The sequence below is a fragment of the Poecile atricapillus genome, chromosome Z (genome assembly GCF_030490865.1).
Source record: "Poecile atricapillus isolate bPoeAtr1 chromosome Z, bPoeAtr1.hap1, whole genome shotgun sequence".
NCBI lineage: Eukaryota > Metazoa > Chordata > Aves > Passeriformes > Paridae > Poecile > Poecile atricapillus.
In genome coordinates this window covers 1465594-1483666 of record NC_081289.1, presented here as the reverse complement: position 1 = coordinate 1483666, position 18073 = coordinate 1465594, and the positions used below count along the sequence as shown (strand labels likewise).

Genomic DNA, 18073 nt, shown 5'->3' with positions numbered 1-18073 from the left:
CGGCTGGGAGGGGGCGGGGCCAGCTGTGCTCGCGGGGCCTGGAGCGGTGGGAGCGGGTGAGGTGAGGTGGGGGGGGGGAGAGGGCGCGACCATTTTTGGGCACCCGGGGGGGGGGGGGGCGGGAAGGGTTTTCCTTGGAAATAGAGTTTCTTTGGGAATGTGGAGGCTTTTGGGAATGAGGGAATCCTTGGAATTGGGATTGGCACTGAGGGGGATCCTCGGCAATGGCGGGGGATTGATATTCAAGGGTCTTTTGGCGGTGCGGGGCATGGAGGGGACCTTGGGAGCGGCGGCTCCTCTGGCGTGAGGGGAGCCTTGGGAATGGGGGAATCCTTGGAATTGCGGGATTGGGAATGAGGGGGTTTAAGGCGTTTGGAAAGAACCTTCTGAGGGAAAATTTGGGAACAACTTTTTGCCAGATATTTCTCGTCCCTGTGGAGCTTTCCCTTCCCCGTCCTCGGATCCTTTCGAAATAAATTGGTGATCAAATCCAGCCATTCCCTCAGCACTGCCAAAACCTTCACATTCCCAAAATCCACGGAATTTTCATGGGGTTTGGGTTTTTATTTTCCTTTCATTTCCTTTTATTTTCCGTATTTTGATGAAATCGAGCCGCTGCAAACTTTAAAAAAAAAAAAAAAAATTAATTAAAGGAAGCAGAAGAAGCAGCGTCTCCATAAAATCGTTCAGGTTGGGGGGAAAAAAAAAATCCCTAAAATCATTAAATCCAAGCATTATCCCAAGGAATAACCCGGCTGATCCTTGGATTCTGCCCTGTGAGGATCCAATCCAAAATAGAGCGGGTTTTTTTTGTGGCTACTGCAAAATTTTAAAATAGAAATAAATTAAAGGAAGCAGAAACAAAACTGCTGATCCTGGCAGAAACAGCAATTCCTGCCGCTTTTGGATTCTTTCCCAAAAATTTCCTAAAAATATCCCAAAAATTTCCTAAAAATATCCCAAAAATTCTCTTTCCTGAGCGTTTTTTGGGGGGAAAAAAATTACATTTTTTTCTGGCTAGAGGAGAGGAGTTTGTGCCTATTCCAAGGAAAGTTGGATAATTTTATGGGAATAATTCCCAGAGTAATTTTGTGCCGCTCCTAAACTGCAAAGGGGTGAAATTTCCTGGAGAATTCCTGGAGAATTCCTGGAAAATCAGATGATCCCAGCTCAGATCTGGTTCGGAAAGTGGGAAAGGCTCATTTTGGGTGGTTGAAAGTGGATTTTGCTTTCCTGGGGAAAATCCTTGTGGTTTTTCCCATGGGATTGAGGCTCCTTTGGAGTCACTTTGAGTTCCCAAAGTTGGAGCTGCTTCCTCCAGGTGGTGCTGGAAATAAAGCTGGAAAAGCTGCCAGGATTTTGGGGGTTTGGGGGTTTTTTATCAGGATTTTAGGGTTTTTTTGCCAGGATTTTGGGTATTTTTTGCCAGGATTTTTGGCTTTCTGTTTTTGTTTTTTTTTTACAGGATTTTGGGGGGTTTTTTGCCAGGATTTTGGGGGTTTTTGTGTTGTTTTTTTTTTGCCAGGATTTTGAGTTTTTTGGGGTTTTTGCCAGGATTTAGGTTTTTTTATTTGCCAGGATTTGGGGGTTTTTTGCCAGGATTTTTGGCTTTCTGTTTTTCTTTTTTTTTAGAGGATTTTGGGGTTTTTTTGCCAGGATTTTGGGGGTTTTTGCCAGGATTTTGGTTTGGTTTTTTTTTTTGCCAGGATTTTTGGCTTTTTGTTTTTGGTTTTTTTTACAGGATTTTGGGGGTTTTTGTGTTGGGTTTTTTTTGCCAGGATTTTGAGGTTTTTGGGTTTTTTTGCCAGGATTTTGGGGGAGTTTTGCCAGGATTTTTTGCTTTCTGTTTTTGGTGGTTTTTTTATCCTTCCCTTGCAATCTCAGGAAGCCACCAAGGCTCTCCCTTCCCTTTCCCTCTCTTTCCCATCCCCATTTCCCAGAAAAATCCCTCCGGATGGATTCGGAGCCTCCCAAATCCCAGAATCCCGGAATGCTTTGGGATGGGATCCAGGGACCTTCAATCCCATCCCATTCCAATCCCACCATCCCAGGCTGCTCCAACCCTTCCTTGGCCATTCCCGGGATCCAGGGGTAGCCACAGCTGCTCTGGGAATTCCAGCCCAGCCAGGAATTCTTTCCCAAATTCCCAACCCATCCATCCCTCCGTGCTGGAACCCCGAGGCCTCTCGGAGTTCCTGCAGGGAAAATCCCATTTTTCAGCACGGATTCCCCATCCTCGCTCCCTCTCCCTTGGAATTTGGGGTGGGATTTTCCCTTGGAATTTTCACTTTAGGGGATCTTTTCTTTCCAGTTTTTCCATGTGGAAGTTGGGATGAGGAGATCCAAGAGGAGGCACCTGATGGCTCCGGAATGCCGAGCTCTGGCCGAGAGCTCCGAGGTTCCGTCGGCGTTGCGGCAGCCGCGGAGCCTGGAGCGAGGAATCCGCGGCCTTCATCCCATCCCGCGCCCTCGGAGATGCTCCACAGGTACCACTGGAATTCTGGGATGCTCCAGAGGCAGCTGGGAATGTTCTGGAATCCAGGGAGAGATCCCAGCACTTTCCAGGAGATAAAGGGATCCAGGAGAGCTGGAATTTGGGAAAGGCCTGGAGGGGCAGGAGCCAGGGAATGGCTCCAGATTGGAAAAGGGGAATTTGGGGTGGGATTTGGGAATTCCCAGAGCAGCTGTGGCTGCCCCGAATCCCGGGAATGGCCAAGGAAGGGTTGGAGCAGCCCAGGATGGTGGGATTGGAATGGGATATATTTTATAATTATATATATTTTATATATATTATATGTATTATATATAATATATGTAATATATATTTTATGTATAGATATTATATAATACATGTGAGATCTATATTTTATATTTATATATATTTTTGATCTACTTTTATATATATATTATATATAATATATGTGAGATATATATAATATTTTATATATTTTTATATTTATTTTCTATCTTTTGGGCTCATACCTGCAAATGCCATGATTTTCACTGTCTGCCCAGGCTCGATTTTATGATTCAAAATTCTCTGCTGCTCATGGGTCAGTTTGACATCGGCCCATCCACTAAAAAACAGGGAAAAATTTCCAATTGCTCAGTAGGAAAGGAATGAAAAAATCCCTAAAATCCCTAGGAAAATCCCTAAAAAAATTAGGAAAAATTAGGAAAATCCCTAAAAAATTCCAACAATTTCAAAATCCCTCAGAGAAATCCTCACACATAAAACAAATTGTGGCTGCCCCTGGATCCCGGGAATGGCCAAGGAAGGGTTGGAGCAGCCTGGGATGGTGGGATTGGAATGGGATGGGATTGAAGGTCCCTGGATCCCATCCCAAAGCATTCCGGGATTCTGGGATTTGGGAGGCTCCAAATCCATCCCGAGGGATTTTTCTGGGAAATGGGGATGGGAAAGAGAGGGAAAGGGAAGGGAGAGCCTTCATGTTTTAATTTAATTTTTATTTTTAAATATTTTTAAATTTTACTTGATTAGGTTTTATTATTTCTTTATGTTATTTTCCATTATTTTTTAGGTTTTATAGTTTTCTTTTTATATTATTTATTTTCTTGTTATTTTATTGGTTTTATATCAGATTTTGAATAAAGTTTTACTTTCTATTTTCTTTTTCCTTTTTATTTTATATTTTTTAAAATTTTACTTGAATTTGTTTTAATCTGATATAATTTTTTTGTTTTATATCAGATTTTCATTAAATTTTTATTTTCATTTTTAATATTTTTTCTATTTTTAATTTTTTTTAAATTTTATTTTGTTTGATTTTATTATTTTTATGTTATTCGACCTTATTTATTTTCATGGGTTTCATATTTTTATTTTTATATTATTTTGCTTATTATAATAATATTTTATTTCCTTCAGATTTTCATTGAATTTTTATTTTTCATTTTCTTTTTTATTATTTTATTTTATTTCTGTCTTATGTTATTCTATTTTATTATGTTATATTTTATTTTATATTTTATTTTATTTTACTTTATTTTATTTTACTTATTTTATTTTATTTTATTTTCACTTTATTTTTGTGGAATTCATCCCATGATTTCCATGGAATTAATTCCTGATTTCCATTCAATTCTTTCCCCAATTTCCATGGAATTCATCCCCTGATTTCCATAGAATTCCTCCCCTGATTTCCATGGAATTCATTCCCGTTTTTTCACTGAATTCATTCCCCAATTTCCATGGAATTCATCCTCTGACTTACATGGAATTAATTTCTGATTTCTATGGAATTAATTTCCTGCTTTCAGTGGAATCTGTCCCCTGATTTCCATGGAATTAATTCCTGATTTCCATTAAATTCTTTCCCCGATTTCCATGTAATTCCTCCCCTGATTTCCATGGAATTCATTCCCCAATTTCCGTGGAATTCATTCCCGTTTTTCCACAGAATTCATTCCCCTGATTCCCATGGAATTCCTCCCCTGATTCCCATGGAATTCCTCCCCTGATTCCCATGGAATTCCTCCCCTGATTTCCATGGAATTCATTCCCGGATTTCCATGGAATTCCTCCCCTGATTTCCATGGAATTCATCCCCTGCTTTTGATGGAATCCATCCCCTGATTTCCTTGGAATTAATTCCTGATTTCCATGGAATCCATCCCCTGATTTCCATGGAATCCATCCCCTGATTTCCTTGGAATTCCTCCCCTGATTTCCTTGGAATTCCTCCCCTGATTTCCCTGGAATTAATTCCTGATTTCCATTAAATTATTTCCCCGATTTCCATTGAATTCCTCCCCTGATTTCCATGGAATTCATTCCCCAATTTCTATGGAATTCCTCTCCTGATTCCCATGGAATTCATTCCCGCTTTCCCCCCCGTGCAGCCCCCGGCCGGCAGAGGAGCATCCTGGATTTCTGCGGGATCCGGAGCCGCGGGATCGAGGAGGATCCGTCGGATCCCTGTTCCCCTTCTCCTCCAGATTCCTGCCTTTTCCAGCATTCCCAGCTCTCCGTGCCACCTCCAACTGCACATTCCAGGAAAAGACCTCTTCCCTCTGCACCCTCAGGAATTCCCACCCCAGAGCTGGATCTTTGGGATGAACCCCAGGAGAAAATTCCCGAACTCCTCCAGCAGGAATGGGAAGAGCTGGAAGTGGAGCCTCTTCCCGATCCCCACTACGGCCTCCTGGGCACTCGGAACTGGGAATTCCCTCAGGGATCCATGGATTCTCTTCCTGCTGAAATCCTCAGGAATATTTTTGCTCTCCTGCCGGTGCTGGATCTGTACCAGAACCTGAGCCTGGTCTGTCATTCCTGGCGGGAAATTATCCGGGATCCGCTGGTGAGGAACGTTCTGGAATAATCCCATGGGATCTGCCTCTCTTTGATCCTTTAAATCCCATCCTTCTTCCCACAATCCATGAATTTTTAGGTTTCCTGGCTTTTTTTTTTTTGGAATTTTTGGACTAAAAGTTGTTGCCCCATATCCAAAATTGGGTATTGGAGCAAGATTCCTTCTCATCCGTGGGAAAAAATCTGGAAGATTCCATAAAATCTCCCTTTCCCTGTTTTTCTTTCAGCCTTTTTTCATAAAAATCTGGAAGATTCCATGAAATTCCCCTTCTCCTGTTTTCCCTTCGGCCTTTTTCCCGAAAGATTCCATAAAATTTCCCTTCTGCTGATTTCCCTTCAGCCTTTTTTAGTAAAAATCTGGAAGATTCCATGAAATCTCCCTTTTCCTTTTTTCCCTTCAGCCTTTTTTCCTAAAAATCTGGAAGATTCCATGAAATCTCCCTCCTTTCCCCCCATTTTCCCCATTTTTCCCCCTTTAACCTCCTTTTTCCCCCTTTTTCCCCCTCTTCCCCTTTTTTTCCCCCTTTTGCCCCCCTTCCCCCCATTTTTTCCCCCATTTTCCCCATTTTTCCCCCCTTCCCCCATTTTTCCCCCTTTCCCCGTTTTTTCCCGCATTTTTCCCAAAATTTTCCCCCCTTTCCCTCCTTTCCCTCCCCTTTTTTCCCCTTTTTTCCCCTTTTTTCCCCTTTTTTCCCCTTTTTTCCCCTTTTTTCCCCTTTTTTCCCCTTTTTTCCCCTTTTTTCCCCTTTTTTCCCCTTTTTTCCCCTTTTTTCCCCTTTTTTCCCCTTTTTTCCCCTTTTTTCCCCTTTTTTCCCCTTTTTTCCCCTTTTTTCCCCTTTTTTCCCCTTTTTTCCCCTTTTTTCCCCTTTTTTCCCCTTTTTTCCCCTTTTTTCCCCTTTTTTCCCCTTTTTTCCCCTTTTTTCCCCTTTTCCCACTTTTTTCCCCATTTTCCCCCATTTTTCCATCTTTCCCCCTGTTTTTTTCCCGCATTTTCCACCAATTCCCCCCTTTTTTCCCCCATTTCCCCCCATTTTTCCATTTTCCCCCTTTTTCCCCCCTTTCCCTCCCCTTTTCCCACCCTTTTCCCACTTTTTTTCCCCATTTTCCCCCATTCTTCCCCCTTCCCCCCTTTCCCCCCTTTTTCCCCCTTTTCCCTTCCCTTTTCCCATCCTTTTCCCTCTTTTTTCCCCCATTTTTCCCTCTTCCCCCCGTTTTCCCCTTCCCCGTTTTTTCCCCCATTTTCCCCCAATTTTCCCCCCTTTTCCCTCCTTTCCCTCCCCATTTTCTCCCTTTTACCCCCTTTCCCCCTTTTTTTCCCCCCTTTTTCCTCCCCTTTTCCCACCCTTTCCCCCCTTTTTTTCCCATTTTCCCCATTTTTCCCTCCTTTAACCTCCTTTTTCCCCCTTTTTCCCCCCTCTTCCCCTTTTTTTCCCCCTTTTGCCCCCCTTCCCCCCATTTTTTCCCCCATTTTCCCCATTTTTACCCCTTTCCCCCCTTTCCCCGTTTTTTCCCACATTTTTCTCCAAATTTTCCCCCTTTTTCCCTCATTTCCCCCCATTTTCCCCTCTTTTCCCCTCTTTTCCCCCTTTTTCCCCCTTCCCCCACTTTTCCCACCCTTTTCCCCCCATTTTCCCCATTTTTCCCCCCTTCCCCCCATTTTTCCCTTTCCCCTGTTTTTTCCCACATTTTCCCCCTTTTTCCCCCCTTTTTTCCCCCCTATTTTCCCCCCTTTCCCCATCTCCCCTCCCAAGCTCCCTTTCCAAACCCCATTTCTTTGGGAATCCAATCCTGGAATTCCCAGCGGTGAATCCCGCTGTTTTCCTGCTTCCCATTCCAGTTTATTCCATGGAAAAAGCTCTACCACCGCTACCTGAAGGGGGAGCGCTCGGCCCTGCAGGGGGTGGAGCAAATCCTGCAGGAATTTTCCATCACCAAGGAAAACCAGGAATGTGTCCTGGGCCTGGTCAGGTGAGCCCAAATCCTCTTTTTTTCCCACCCTTTGGGAATTTTTTCCCCCGGGAATTCCCTAAACAGGCGGGAAATGTGCGGGAAAATGGAGGAGGAGAAGGGATTTTGATAGGAAAAAACGCTGAAAAGAGGAGCAAAATTTTCCTTTTCCTTAGGAATTCCTTAGGAATTCTCCAGCCCCTTCCCAACTTCCTCAGGAATTGTCCAGACCCTTCCCATCTCCCTCAGGAATTCTCCAGACCCTTCCCAGCTCCCTCAGGAATTCTCCAGCCCCTTCCCATCTCCCTCAGGAATTCTCCAGCCCTAAAGGAAACTTGGAGACAGAAATTCCAGCCTGCAGAAATTTATTCCAAAAACCGGGAATTCTTTTCCTGGTGTAGGAACAAGCTGGAAATCCTTAATCCAACTGCTTGAAATTCCATGAAAAACACGGCAGGGATTAATGAAACTCCTCCAGCCACTCTGGGGGTGCTTTGGATGAGCCAAAATTTCCTTGGAGAGTAAATCCCTCGTTATTCCTCCCGCGCAGGTTGGTGGCATCCAAGGGAGCCAAGGTGGATCCCAACGCTCTTCTCCGGATTTTGGGAAGTCATCCCCTCTTCCCAAAGGCTCAAATCTGCGTCCACAAAAAATTCCCAGATTTACTCAGCAAGCCTGGGGTGAGTTTCACTCAGTTTTTTGGGGATGTTTTTAAAATTCCTGCGGCGTCTTCTGGATCCAAAGTTGCTGTTCTGTATCCAAAATCCGTGTTGGAGCAACATTCCTGCCCATCTGTGGGGAAAAACCAGAAAAATCTGGAAGATTCCATGAGATTTCCCTTCTCCTGTTTGTCCTGCAGCCTTTTTTCCTAAAAATATGGAAGATTCCATAAAATCTCTGCTCTGCTGTTTTCCCTTTGGCCATTTTTCCTAAAAATCTGGAAGATTCCATAAAATTTCCCTTTTGCTGTTTTCCCTTTGGCCTTTTTTCCTAAAAATCTGGAAGATTCCATGAAATTTCCCTTTTCCTGTTTTTTTCTGCGGCCTTTTTTCCTAAAAATCTGGAAGATTCCATGAAATTGCTCTTGTCCTATTTTTCCTGCAGCTTTTTTCCTAAAAATCTGGAAGATTCCATGAAATTTCCCTTCTCCTGTTTTCCCTGCAGCCTTTTGTAGTAAAAATCTGGAAGATTCCATAAAATCTCTGCTCTGCTGTTTTCCCTTTGGCCTTTTTTCCTAAAAGTCTGGAAGATTCCATAAAAGCCAATCTGGAATATTCCATAAAAACCCTGGAGCTGGGTTTTGATGGATTTGGTTTAGTCTGGAATCACCTGGAAGTTGTTTTCCCTGCAGGAATGATCCCTAAATCCCACAAAACCCCGTTTGGGAGCAGCACCATTCCCTGGGAACTGCCAGCCCATGTTTTTTGGGAATATCCAGCTTTTCCTTGGTGCCATTCCCATGGATTTGGCTGGATAAAGCCAGAAGGGATTCAAATACAGGATGTGCTCCTCCCTCCTCCTCCTTTGAGGTGACTCCTGATTCCCAAACTTCTCAAACTTTGGGATAATCCGGGCTGATTTAGGATTCAACAGTTCCTCACAGGAATTTTTCCACCTCCAAGCAGAATTTTCCATCCTCCTGGAATCTCCAAGGTTTCTTTTGGCTCTTTTCCCACCCCAGCCCGAGAGGATGTGGGCGATCTTTGCCGTCATGGTGCTGTTTTCCGACGGCGTCGGCGACATCCGGAGCCTCCTGGAATATTTCCGGAGCTGCCGCTCGGAGCTGACGCCGCTGGAGGCGACCGAGGCTCTTCACTGCATGGCCACGGTGCTCCAGGCCATGAGGGACCGGGACATTCCCGTCTCCAACAGGTCAGGAACTTCCCATTCCCATCCCCGTTCCCATTCCTGTTCCCATTCCTGTTCCCGTCCCCGTTCCCATTCCCATTCCCGTTCCCATTCCCACCCCCATTCCCGTTCCCATTCCCATCCCCATTCCCGTTCCCATTCCCTTTCCCATTCCCATTCCCTTTCCCATTCCCATTCCCGTTCCCATTCCCTTTCCCATCCCCAATTCCCATCCCCAATTCCCATTCCCATTCCCATTCTCATTCCCATTCCCATCCCCATCCCCATCCCTGTCCCCATTCCCATTCCCTTTACCATACACATTCCAATTCCCATTCCCATCCCCTTTCCCTTTCCCATCCTCATTCCCATCCCCATTTCCATCCTCATTCCCATTCCCACCCCCATTCCCATTCCGTTTACCATACACATTCCCATTCTCTTTCCCATCCCCGATTCCCATCCCTGTTCCCATCCCCATCCCCAATTTCCATTCCCATCCCTGTTCCCATTCCCTTTCCCATCCCCATCCCATTCCCATCCCCATCCCCGTTCCCATTCTGTCCCTGCTGGCTCCAATCCAGCCTTGGATATTCCAGGGATGAAGCGGCTGCAGCTTCTCTGGGAATTCCTTCCCAAATCCCATCCCAATTCCCCTTTTCCAATCTGGAGCCATTCCCTGGCTCCTGCCCCTCCAGGCCTTTCCCAAATTCCAGCTCTCCTGGAGCCCCGCCAGGCCCTGGAATGTGCTGGAAGCTCTCCCTGGATCCTTCCCTTCTCCAGGAGAACATTCCCAGCTCTCCCAGCCTGGCTCCAGAGCCTGACATTGGATCCATCTCCTCTCCAAGGAATTGATGGACCCGGGGGCTTCCCTTGGAATCTCAGGAAGCCACCAAGGCTCTCCCTTCCCTTTCCCTCTCTTTCCCATCCCCATTTCCCAGAAAAATCCCTCCAGATGGATTCGGAGCCTCCCAAATCCCGGAATGGTTTGGGATGGGCTCCAGGGACCTTCAATCCCATCCCATTCCAATCCCACCATCCCAGGCTGCTCCAACCCTTCCTTGGCCATTCCTGGGATTTGGGGCAGCCACAGCTGCTCTGGGAATTCCAACCCAGCCAGGAATTCTTTCCCAAAATCCCATCCAACCCTGCCCTCTGGAATTCCCCCTTATCCCATCACTCCTTTCAGGGCTCAATATTCAAAAAATTCCAGTTTTTCCCAAAAAAAAAAAAAAAAAGCAGGATTGAGAGAAACTTCCTGCTCAGCTCCAGAAATTGAATGTTTTTATTCCATCCACAAAATGGATTTATTGGATTTGGTTCCATAGGAGCTGCTTCCCTCGTGATCCCTTTGTTCCCCAAAAAAAAACTGGGATCTGAGCAGAGATTCCATCAGTGAGGATGAGGATGGAGGACACAAGGAAATCCATGGGAGAAAATTGGGAAGGAACTGGAGTGGGAAATGGACAGGGAAAGGTTCATCCTCTGCTTACTGAGGGAAATTGGGAATTTTTCCTGAGGGAAATTGGGGAATTTTCTTTGGAAAGGTTCATCCTCTGCTTCCTGAGGAAAATTGGGAATTTTTCCTGAGGGAAATCGGGAATTTTCTTTGGAAAGGTTCATCTTCTGCTTCCTGAGGGAAATTGGGGATTTTTTTTGGAAAGGTTCATCCTCTGCTTCCTGAGGGAAATTGGGAATTTTTCCTGAGGGAAATTGGGAATTTTCTTTGGAATGTTTTTCCTGGATAAAGTCGATCACCTGCACAAAGTCTGGCAGGATGGCCCTGAGCAACACCAAAATCCAGCACCAAAATCCAGGGATTTTGGATTTTCCTTCTCCTTATTAAAATTAATTTTAAATAATTAATTATTAAATTTATTAAAACTAATTAAAATTAATTATTTCATCATTTCCTGCAAGGCTTTTTAAAATTTCTTTAATTATCCAAGTGGAAAATTAATAAATAAAGAAATAAATATTAATAAATAATATTTCTTAATAATAATCATTAATTCTTAATAATAATAATTTATATTAAGTAATTAATGATTGGCTGCAGAGGTTTAATTTGTCCTGAATGATTTCTCAGTGGTAATTCCTGATTTATCCCTTTATTTTTTTTTCCCAGGATTCACTACAATATTTTCTACTGTTTGTATCTGATGGAAAATTCCTCTGGAATTGCTCAGCCTCCGGAAAAGGGAAGAGAGGATTTGTGTTCCAGGTATCCCAGCAGTGCCCTGAGGGAATTCCAAACATTCCCTGGGAGCAAAAATTCCACAGCAGGAAAAGGTGGAGATGGAGCAGCTCCTCCTGCTCCTCAGCACATTCCCGGGAATTCTCCCAGGAAAAGCAGGAATGGACCTTCAAGCTGGAAGTTTGGAATTGCTGGGTTTAGTTCTCTGCTGGGTTTGTCTTGGGATCAGGGAATGGTTTGGGATTGTTTGGGATCAGGGAATGGTTTGGAATGGTTTGGGATCAGGGAATAGTTTGGGATCAGGGAATGGTTTGGGATGGTTTGGAATCAGGGAATAGTTTGGGATCAGGGAATGGTTTGGGATGGTTTGGAATCAGGGAATGGTTTGGGATCATGGAATGGTTTGGGATCAGGGAATGGTTTGAAATTGTTTGGGATCTTGGAATGGTTTTGGATCAGGGAATGGTTTGGAATGGTTTGGGATCTTGGAATGGTTTGGGATCGTGGAATGGTTTTGGATCATGGAATGGTTTGGAATGGTTTGGGATCAGGGAATGGTTTGGGATCTTGGAATGGTTTGGGATCTTGAAATGGTTTGGGATCAGGGAATGGTTTGGGATCATCCAGTGCCCCCCCTGCCATGGCAGGGACATCTCCCTCCATCCCAAGCTGCTCCAAGCCCTGTCCAGCCTGGACTTGGACATTCCCAGGATTTGGGGCAGCCACAGCTGCTCTGGGAATTCCCAAAATCCCACCCCAATTCCCCTTTTCCCATCTGGAGCCATTCCCTGGCTCCTGCCCCTCCAGGCCTTTCCCAAATTCCAGCTCTCCCGGATCCCCTTTATCTCCTGGAATGTGCTGGAAGCTCTCCCTGGATCCTTCCCTTCTCCAGGAGAACATTCCCAGCTCTCCCAGCCTGGCTCCAGAGCCTGACATTGGATCCATCTCCTCTCCAAGGAATTGATGGACCCAGGGCCTTCCCCTGGAATCTCAGGAAGCCACCAAGGCTCTCTCTTCCCTTTCCCTCTCTTTCCCATCCCCATTTCCCAGAAAAATCCCTCGGGATGGATTCGGAGCCTCCCAAATCCCAGAATCCCGGAATGCTTTGGGATGGGATCCAGGGACCTTCAATCCCATCCCATTCCAATCCCACCATCCCAGGCTGCTCCAACCCTTCCTTGGCCATTCCCGGGATCCAGGGGCAGCCCCAATTTGTTTTACATGTGAGGATTGCTTTGAGGGATTTTGAAATTGTTGGAATTTTTAAGGGATTTTCCTGATTTTTCCTAATTTTTTAGGGATTTTCCTAGGGATTTTAGGGATTTTTTCATTCCTTTCCCACTCAGCAATTGGAATTTTTTCCCTGTTTTTTAGTGGCTGGGCCAATGTCAAACTGACCCATGAGCAGCAGAGAATTTTGAATCATAAAATCGAGCCTGGGCAGACAGTGAAAATCATGGCATTTGCAGGTAAGAGCCCAAAAGATAGAAAATAAATATAAAAATATATATAAATATAAAATATTATATATATATCACATATATATATAAAATATAGATTAAATTATATATTTAAAATATATATAAAAGTAGATCTAAAAATATATATAAATATGAAATATATCTCTCACATATATTAAATATAATAAATATATAAAATATGTATCTCACATATATTATGTGTAATATATATAATATATAAAATATATGTAAAAGTATACTTAAATATATATATAAATATAAAATATGTATCTCACATGTATTATGTATTATATATATAAAATATATATAAAAGTAGATCTAAAATATATATAAATATGGAATATATATCTCACATATATTATATATATAAAATATATATAAAATATATATAAAATATTTCACATATATTATATATATAAAATATATATAAAATATATATAAAATATTTCTAAATATAAAATGTTATCTATATATCTCATATGATATAGATAATGTATGCATTATATATAAAAATATATATAAAAAGATATATAAATATAATGTATATCTCTCATATATATAATATATATAAAATATAAATATCTCATATATATAATATATAATATATAATATATATTTATATATATAAAAATTTATAAATATATATAAATATAAAATATATTTCCCAAATATATTATATATATAAAGCATGTATAAAACATATATAAAATATTTCTAAAATATTTCTAAATATAAAATATATATCTCACATGTATTATATATGTAATATAAATAAAAGTATATGTAAAAAAAAATATATATATCAATATAAAATATTAAATACATCTCACATATAATATATATATAATATATGTAATATATATATATAAGTATATATAAAAATACAGAAAAATAATAATAAAATTTTAAAAATAAAATATATAAATACATAAAAACTACTGGAAAAATTCCCAGTCTTCTCCTTCCCTCCCTGATCCCTTTGTCCAAGGGATTGTGAGATTCCAAAGGGATCCGTTTATGCCTCTGGGAGAAGAAATTGAAGGGAAATCTGCTGGAAATGGAGGCAGGATAAAAACAGGGAGAGAGGAGTGGGAAATGTGGGACAGCCCTGCAGATCCCGAGGCTGGGAAAGGAGGAACGGGAGAAGCTCCAGGTGCTGGAGGGGAGATTTCCCTGGAATCCCTGGAGGAGGAGCAGGTCCTGAAAGGCTGAGCCCATGGAAAATGGATCCAGGCTGGAGCAGTTCCTGAAAGACTGACCCCATGGAAAAGGGAACAGTTCCTAAAGGAGTGGTCCCATGGAAAATGGGATCCATTTCTGAAGGAGTGATCCCATGGAAAATGGGATCCATTTCTGAAGGAGTGATCCCATGGAAAATGGGATCCATTTCTGAAGGATTGACTTCCAGGCTGGAAGAGCCCAATCCTGAAGGACCAACCCCATGGAAGGTGGAGAAGTTCCTGAAGAACTGACCCCGTGGAAAATGGGATCCGTTCCTGAAGAATTGACCCCGTGGAAAAACAGGATTCATGTTGGAAGAGCCCAATCCTGAAGGACCAACCCCATGGAAGGTGGAGAAGTTCCTGAAGAACAGAGCCCATGGAAAAAGGGAACAGTTCCTGAAGAACTGACCCAATGGAAAAACGGGATCCAGGATGGAAGAGCCCAATCCTGAAGGACCAACCCCATTGAAAAAGGAGCAGTTCCTGAAGAACTGAGCCCATGGAAAATGGGATCCGTTCCTGAAGAATTGACCCCGTGGAAAAACAGGATTCATGTTGGAAGAGCCCAATCCTGAAGGACCAACCCCATGGAAGGTGGAGCAGTTCCAGAAGGACCAACCCCATGGAAAATGGGATCCATTCCTGAAGGATTGACCCCATGGAAAAATGGGATTCATGTTGGAAGAGCCCAATCCTGAAGGACCAACCCCATGGAAACAGGAGCAGTTCCTGAAGAATTGATCCCATGGAAAAGGGATCCATTCCTGAAGAACAGAGCCCATGGAAAAAGGGAACAGTTCCTGAGGAACTGACCCTGTGGAAAAACAGGATTCATGTTGGAAGAGCCCAATCCTGAAGGACCAGCCATGGTCCTGAAGGACCAACCCCATGGAAGGTGGAGAAGTTCCTGAGGGACTGAGCCCATGGAAAAGGGATCCAGGCTGGAGTGGGCAATTCCTAAAGCTGGGCCAGGGAAGCTTTAGGATGGATTTTAGGAAAATTCCTCCATGCCCCAGGCAGGGATGGAATCCCCATTCCATAAAATCCTCTGGATGGGGACATGGGTGGCCTTAGAAGTGCTGGGAATGCTTGGGCTTGACCTTAAAGAGCTTTTCCAACTTAAATAATTCCCTGAAATCAGGAGTGAAGAGGAATTTTGGAGTTGGAACAGCGGGACAGGCAGGTATAAAAATAAAAATCTGGAATTATTCCTTCCTGACTGGATATTCCTGATTTTCCTCTCCAGGCACAGGGAAAACCTCGACTTTGGTCAAGTACGCGGAGAAATTCCCGGAGCTGAAATTCCTTTACCTGGCTTTTAACAGAGCTGTGGTGGAAAAGGGGAAAAAGGTTTTTCCAAGGAATGTCACGTGCAAGACTTTCCATTCCTTGGCTTTTGGAAGCACTGGGAGATGGTGAGAGGGAATTGAAATTCCTTGGGGGGAGCAGGGAAAGGATGAGGAATCAGGAATTATAATTATTATTATATGGTTATATATTAATATAGTGTAATATAATATAATATAATATAATATAATATAATATAATATAATATAATATAATATAATATAATATAAAACTAATATAACATATAATATTACATAATAAAATTAATATAATAATAAATATATATAATTTATATAATATAATAAATATCATATATATTCTGTTATGTATTATATTATAATATGTAATATATGCAATATGATATATATAATATATAATAAAATATGTAATTAATGTAGTGTGATTAATATAATTTAATGCAATATAAATTATACTATATTATGTTATATGTTATATTAACTATGTCATATTACATTATATAATATTACATTAATATAATGTAATTAATATAATATAATATAATATAGTATAATATCATTTATATAATGTTTTATTACATTACATTATATTATATTACATTATTTTAATTATATTATGTTATATTAAATATGTTAAATTAAATATATTACATTCCATTACATTCCATTACATTCTATTATATTGCATTATGTTATGTTATATACATTATATATTTTGTTATATTATATTATATTATATTATATTATATTATATTATATTATATTATATTATATTATATTATATTATATTATATTATATTATATTATATTATATTATATTATATTATATTATATTATATTATATTTATTATATTTGTTGTTATATTATATTATAGAATATTATATTGCATTAAATTATATTAATGATATGATACTTTATTATAATATAATATAATATTATATTAATATTACAATATTAACAACCAATATATAATTATAAAATATATTATTTAATAAAAATTCCATTTCCTTATCCTCAGCTGTTTTAAGGATCCAATTCTGGCATTTTTAGGCTGGGGATAGGAAGGAAAATGATCCATGACCTTGAAAAAGAGGGAAGTGCCATTCCCTGGCTCTGCAAACACTCTGGAATTCCAGGGATGAGCTCAATTTTCCATCTCTAGAACGAATAATACCAACAAATTTCTCCTTCCACCGGGAGAAATCCCTGCAGATTTAAATAGATTCCATTCTTAGGATGAACAGGGATAGAAATCCAAATTTTTCCATGGATAATTCACATAAAAACGGGATTTTGTACGTTTTAACATCATTTTTTTTGGCTTTTTCTCACCTCTGACCCAGCTACAAAGACAAAGGCAAGCTGAACTTTTCCAAGATGTCCGTGTTTTCCATCAGCTCCCTCCTTCGGAATTGCAAAGGCCAGTCCCTGTTTGTGAGAGCGAAAACGGTGGCGCAGACCTTGGAGAATTTCTTCTCCTCCATGGATGAGGAGATCAGCGAGGAGCACGTCCCGCTCTGGTTCAGGAACACCCACGGGAACGTGGAGCGCGTGAGCCCAAAGGAAAAGAGAGTGAGATATAATATAATGTAATATAATGTAATATAATGTAATGTAATGTAATGTAATGTAATATAATATAATATAATATAATGTAATATAATATAATGTAATATAACATGATATGATATAATGTAATATAATATAATGTAATGTAATGTAATAGAACATGATATGATATAATGTAATATAATGTAATGTAATGTAATATAACATGATATAATATAATGTAATGTAATGTAATATAACATGATATGATATAATGTAATATAATATAATGTAATATAATGTAATATAACATGATATGATATAATGTAATGTAATGCAATGTAATATTACGTTATATTACGTTATATTACGTTATATTACGTTATATTACGTTATATTACGTTATATTACGTTATATTACGTTATATTACGTTATATTACGTTATATTACGTTATATTACGTTATATTACGTTATATTACATTATATTGCATTATATTATATTATATTATATTATATTATATTATATTATATTATATTATATTATATTATATTATACAATATAATACAATATAATACAGTATAATACAATATAATGTAGTATAATGTAATGTAATATCAAATAATATAATATAATGTAATATAATATAATGTAATATAATACAGTATAATGCAGTATAATGTAGTATAATGTAGTATAATGTAATGTAATGTAATATAATACAATATAATACAATATAATGTAATATAATATAACGTAATATAATACAATATAGAATGGTAATTTTATTTTATTTTATTCCACCATTTCATTTAATTTTATTCCATTATTTTATTTTATTTTATTCTATTTCATTTTAATTTATTCCACTATTTCATTTCATTCCATTATTTTATTTTATTTTATTTTATTTTATTTTATTTTATTTTATTTTATTTTATTTTATTTTATTTTATTTCACTGTTTCATTTCATCTCATTTCATTATTTTATTTAATTTTATTTCATTTCATTTCATTTCATTTCATTTTATTTTATTCCATAATTTGATTTGATTTCATTTAATTTCATTTTATTCCGTTATTTTATTTTATTTCATTTTATTTCATTTCATTTCATTTCATTCCATTATTTTATTTTATTTTAATTTATTTTATTTTACTTTATTTTAT

At 39.7% G+C, this 18073-nt stretch overlaps 1 protein-coding gene across 3 annotated transcripts in view; it reads left to right on the top strand.

The window, feature by feature from the left end:
- The first annotated feature begins 31 nt into the window (after nt 1-31).
- The window catches only part of LOC131573721 (F-box DNA helicase 1-like), a 35338-nt gene continuing 17296 nt past the window's right edge, over nt 32-18073 (top strand). For 2 of the 3 annotated variants that reach the window (XR_009276231.1, XM_058827929.1), the window contains exons 1-10: nt 32-61; nt 2312-2486; nt 4864-5321; nt 7170-7300; nt 7830-7959; nt 8961-9151; nt 11256-11351; nt 12699-12793; nt 15275-15443; nt 16698-16926. Coding sequence is in view for 2 of the 3 variants with exons in the window: in XM_058827929.1 (XP_058683912.1) it covers nt 2333-2486; nt 4864-5321; nt 7170-7300; nt 7830-7959; nt 8961-9151; nt 11256-11351; nt 12699-12793; nt 15275-15443; nt 16698-16926 (1653 nt within the window). In the remaining variant the exon portion in view is untranslated. The remainder of the gene's footprint in view (nt 62-2311; nt 2487-4863; nt 5322-7169; nt 7301-7829; nt 7960-8960; nt 9152-11255; nt 11352-12698; nt 12794-15274; nt 15444-16697; nt 16927-18073) is intronic. The other variant, XM_058827931.1, reaches the window with a different exon arrangement.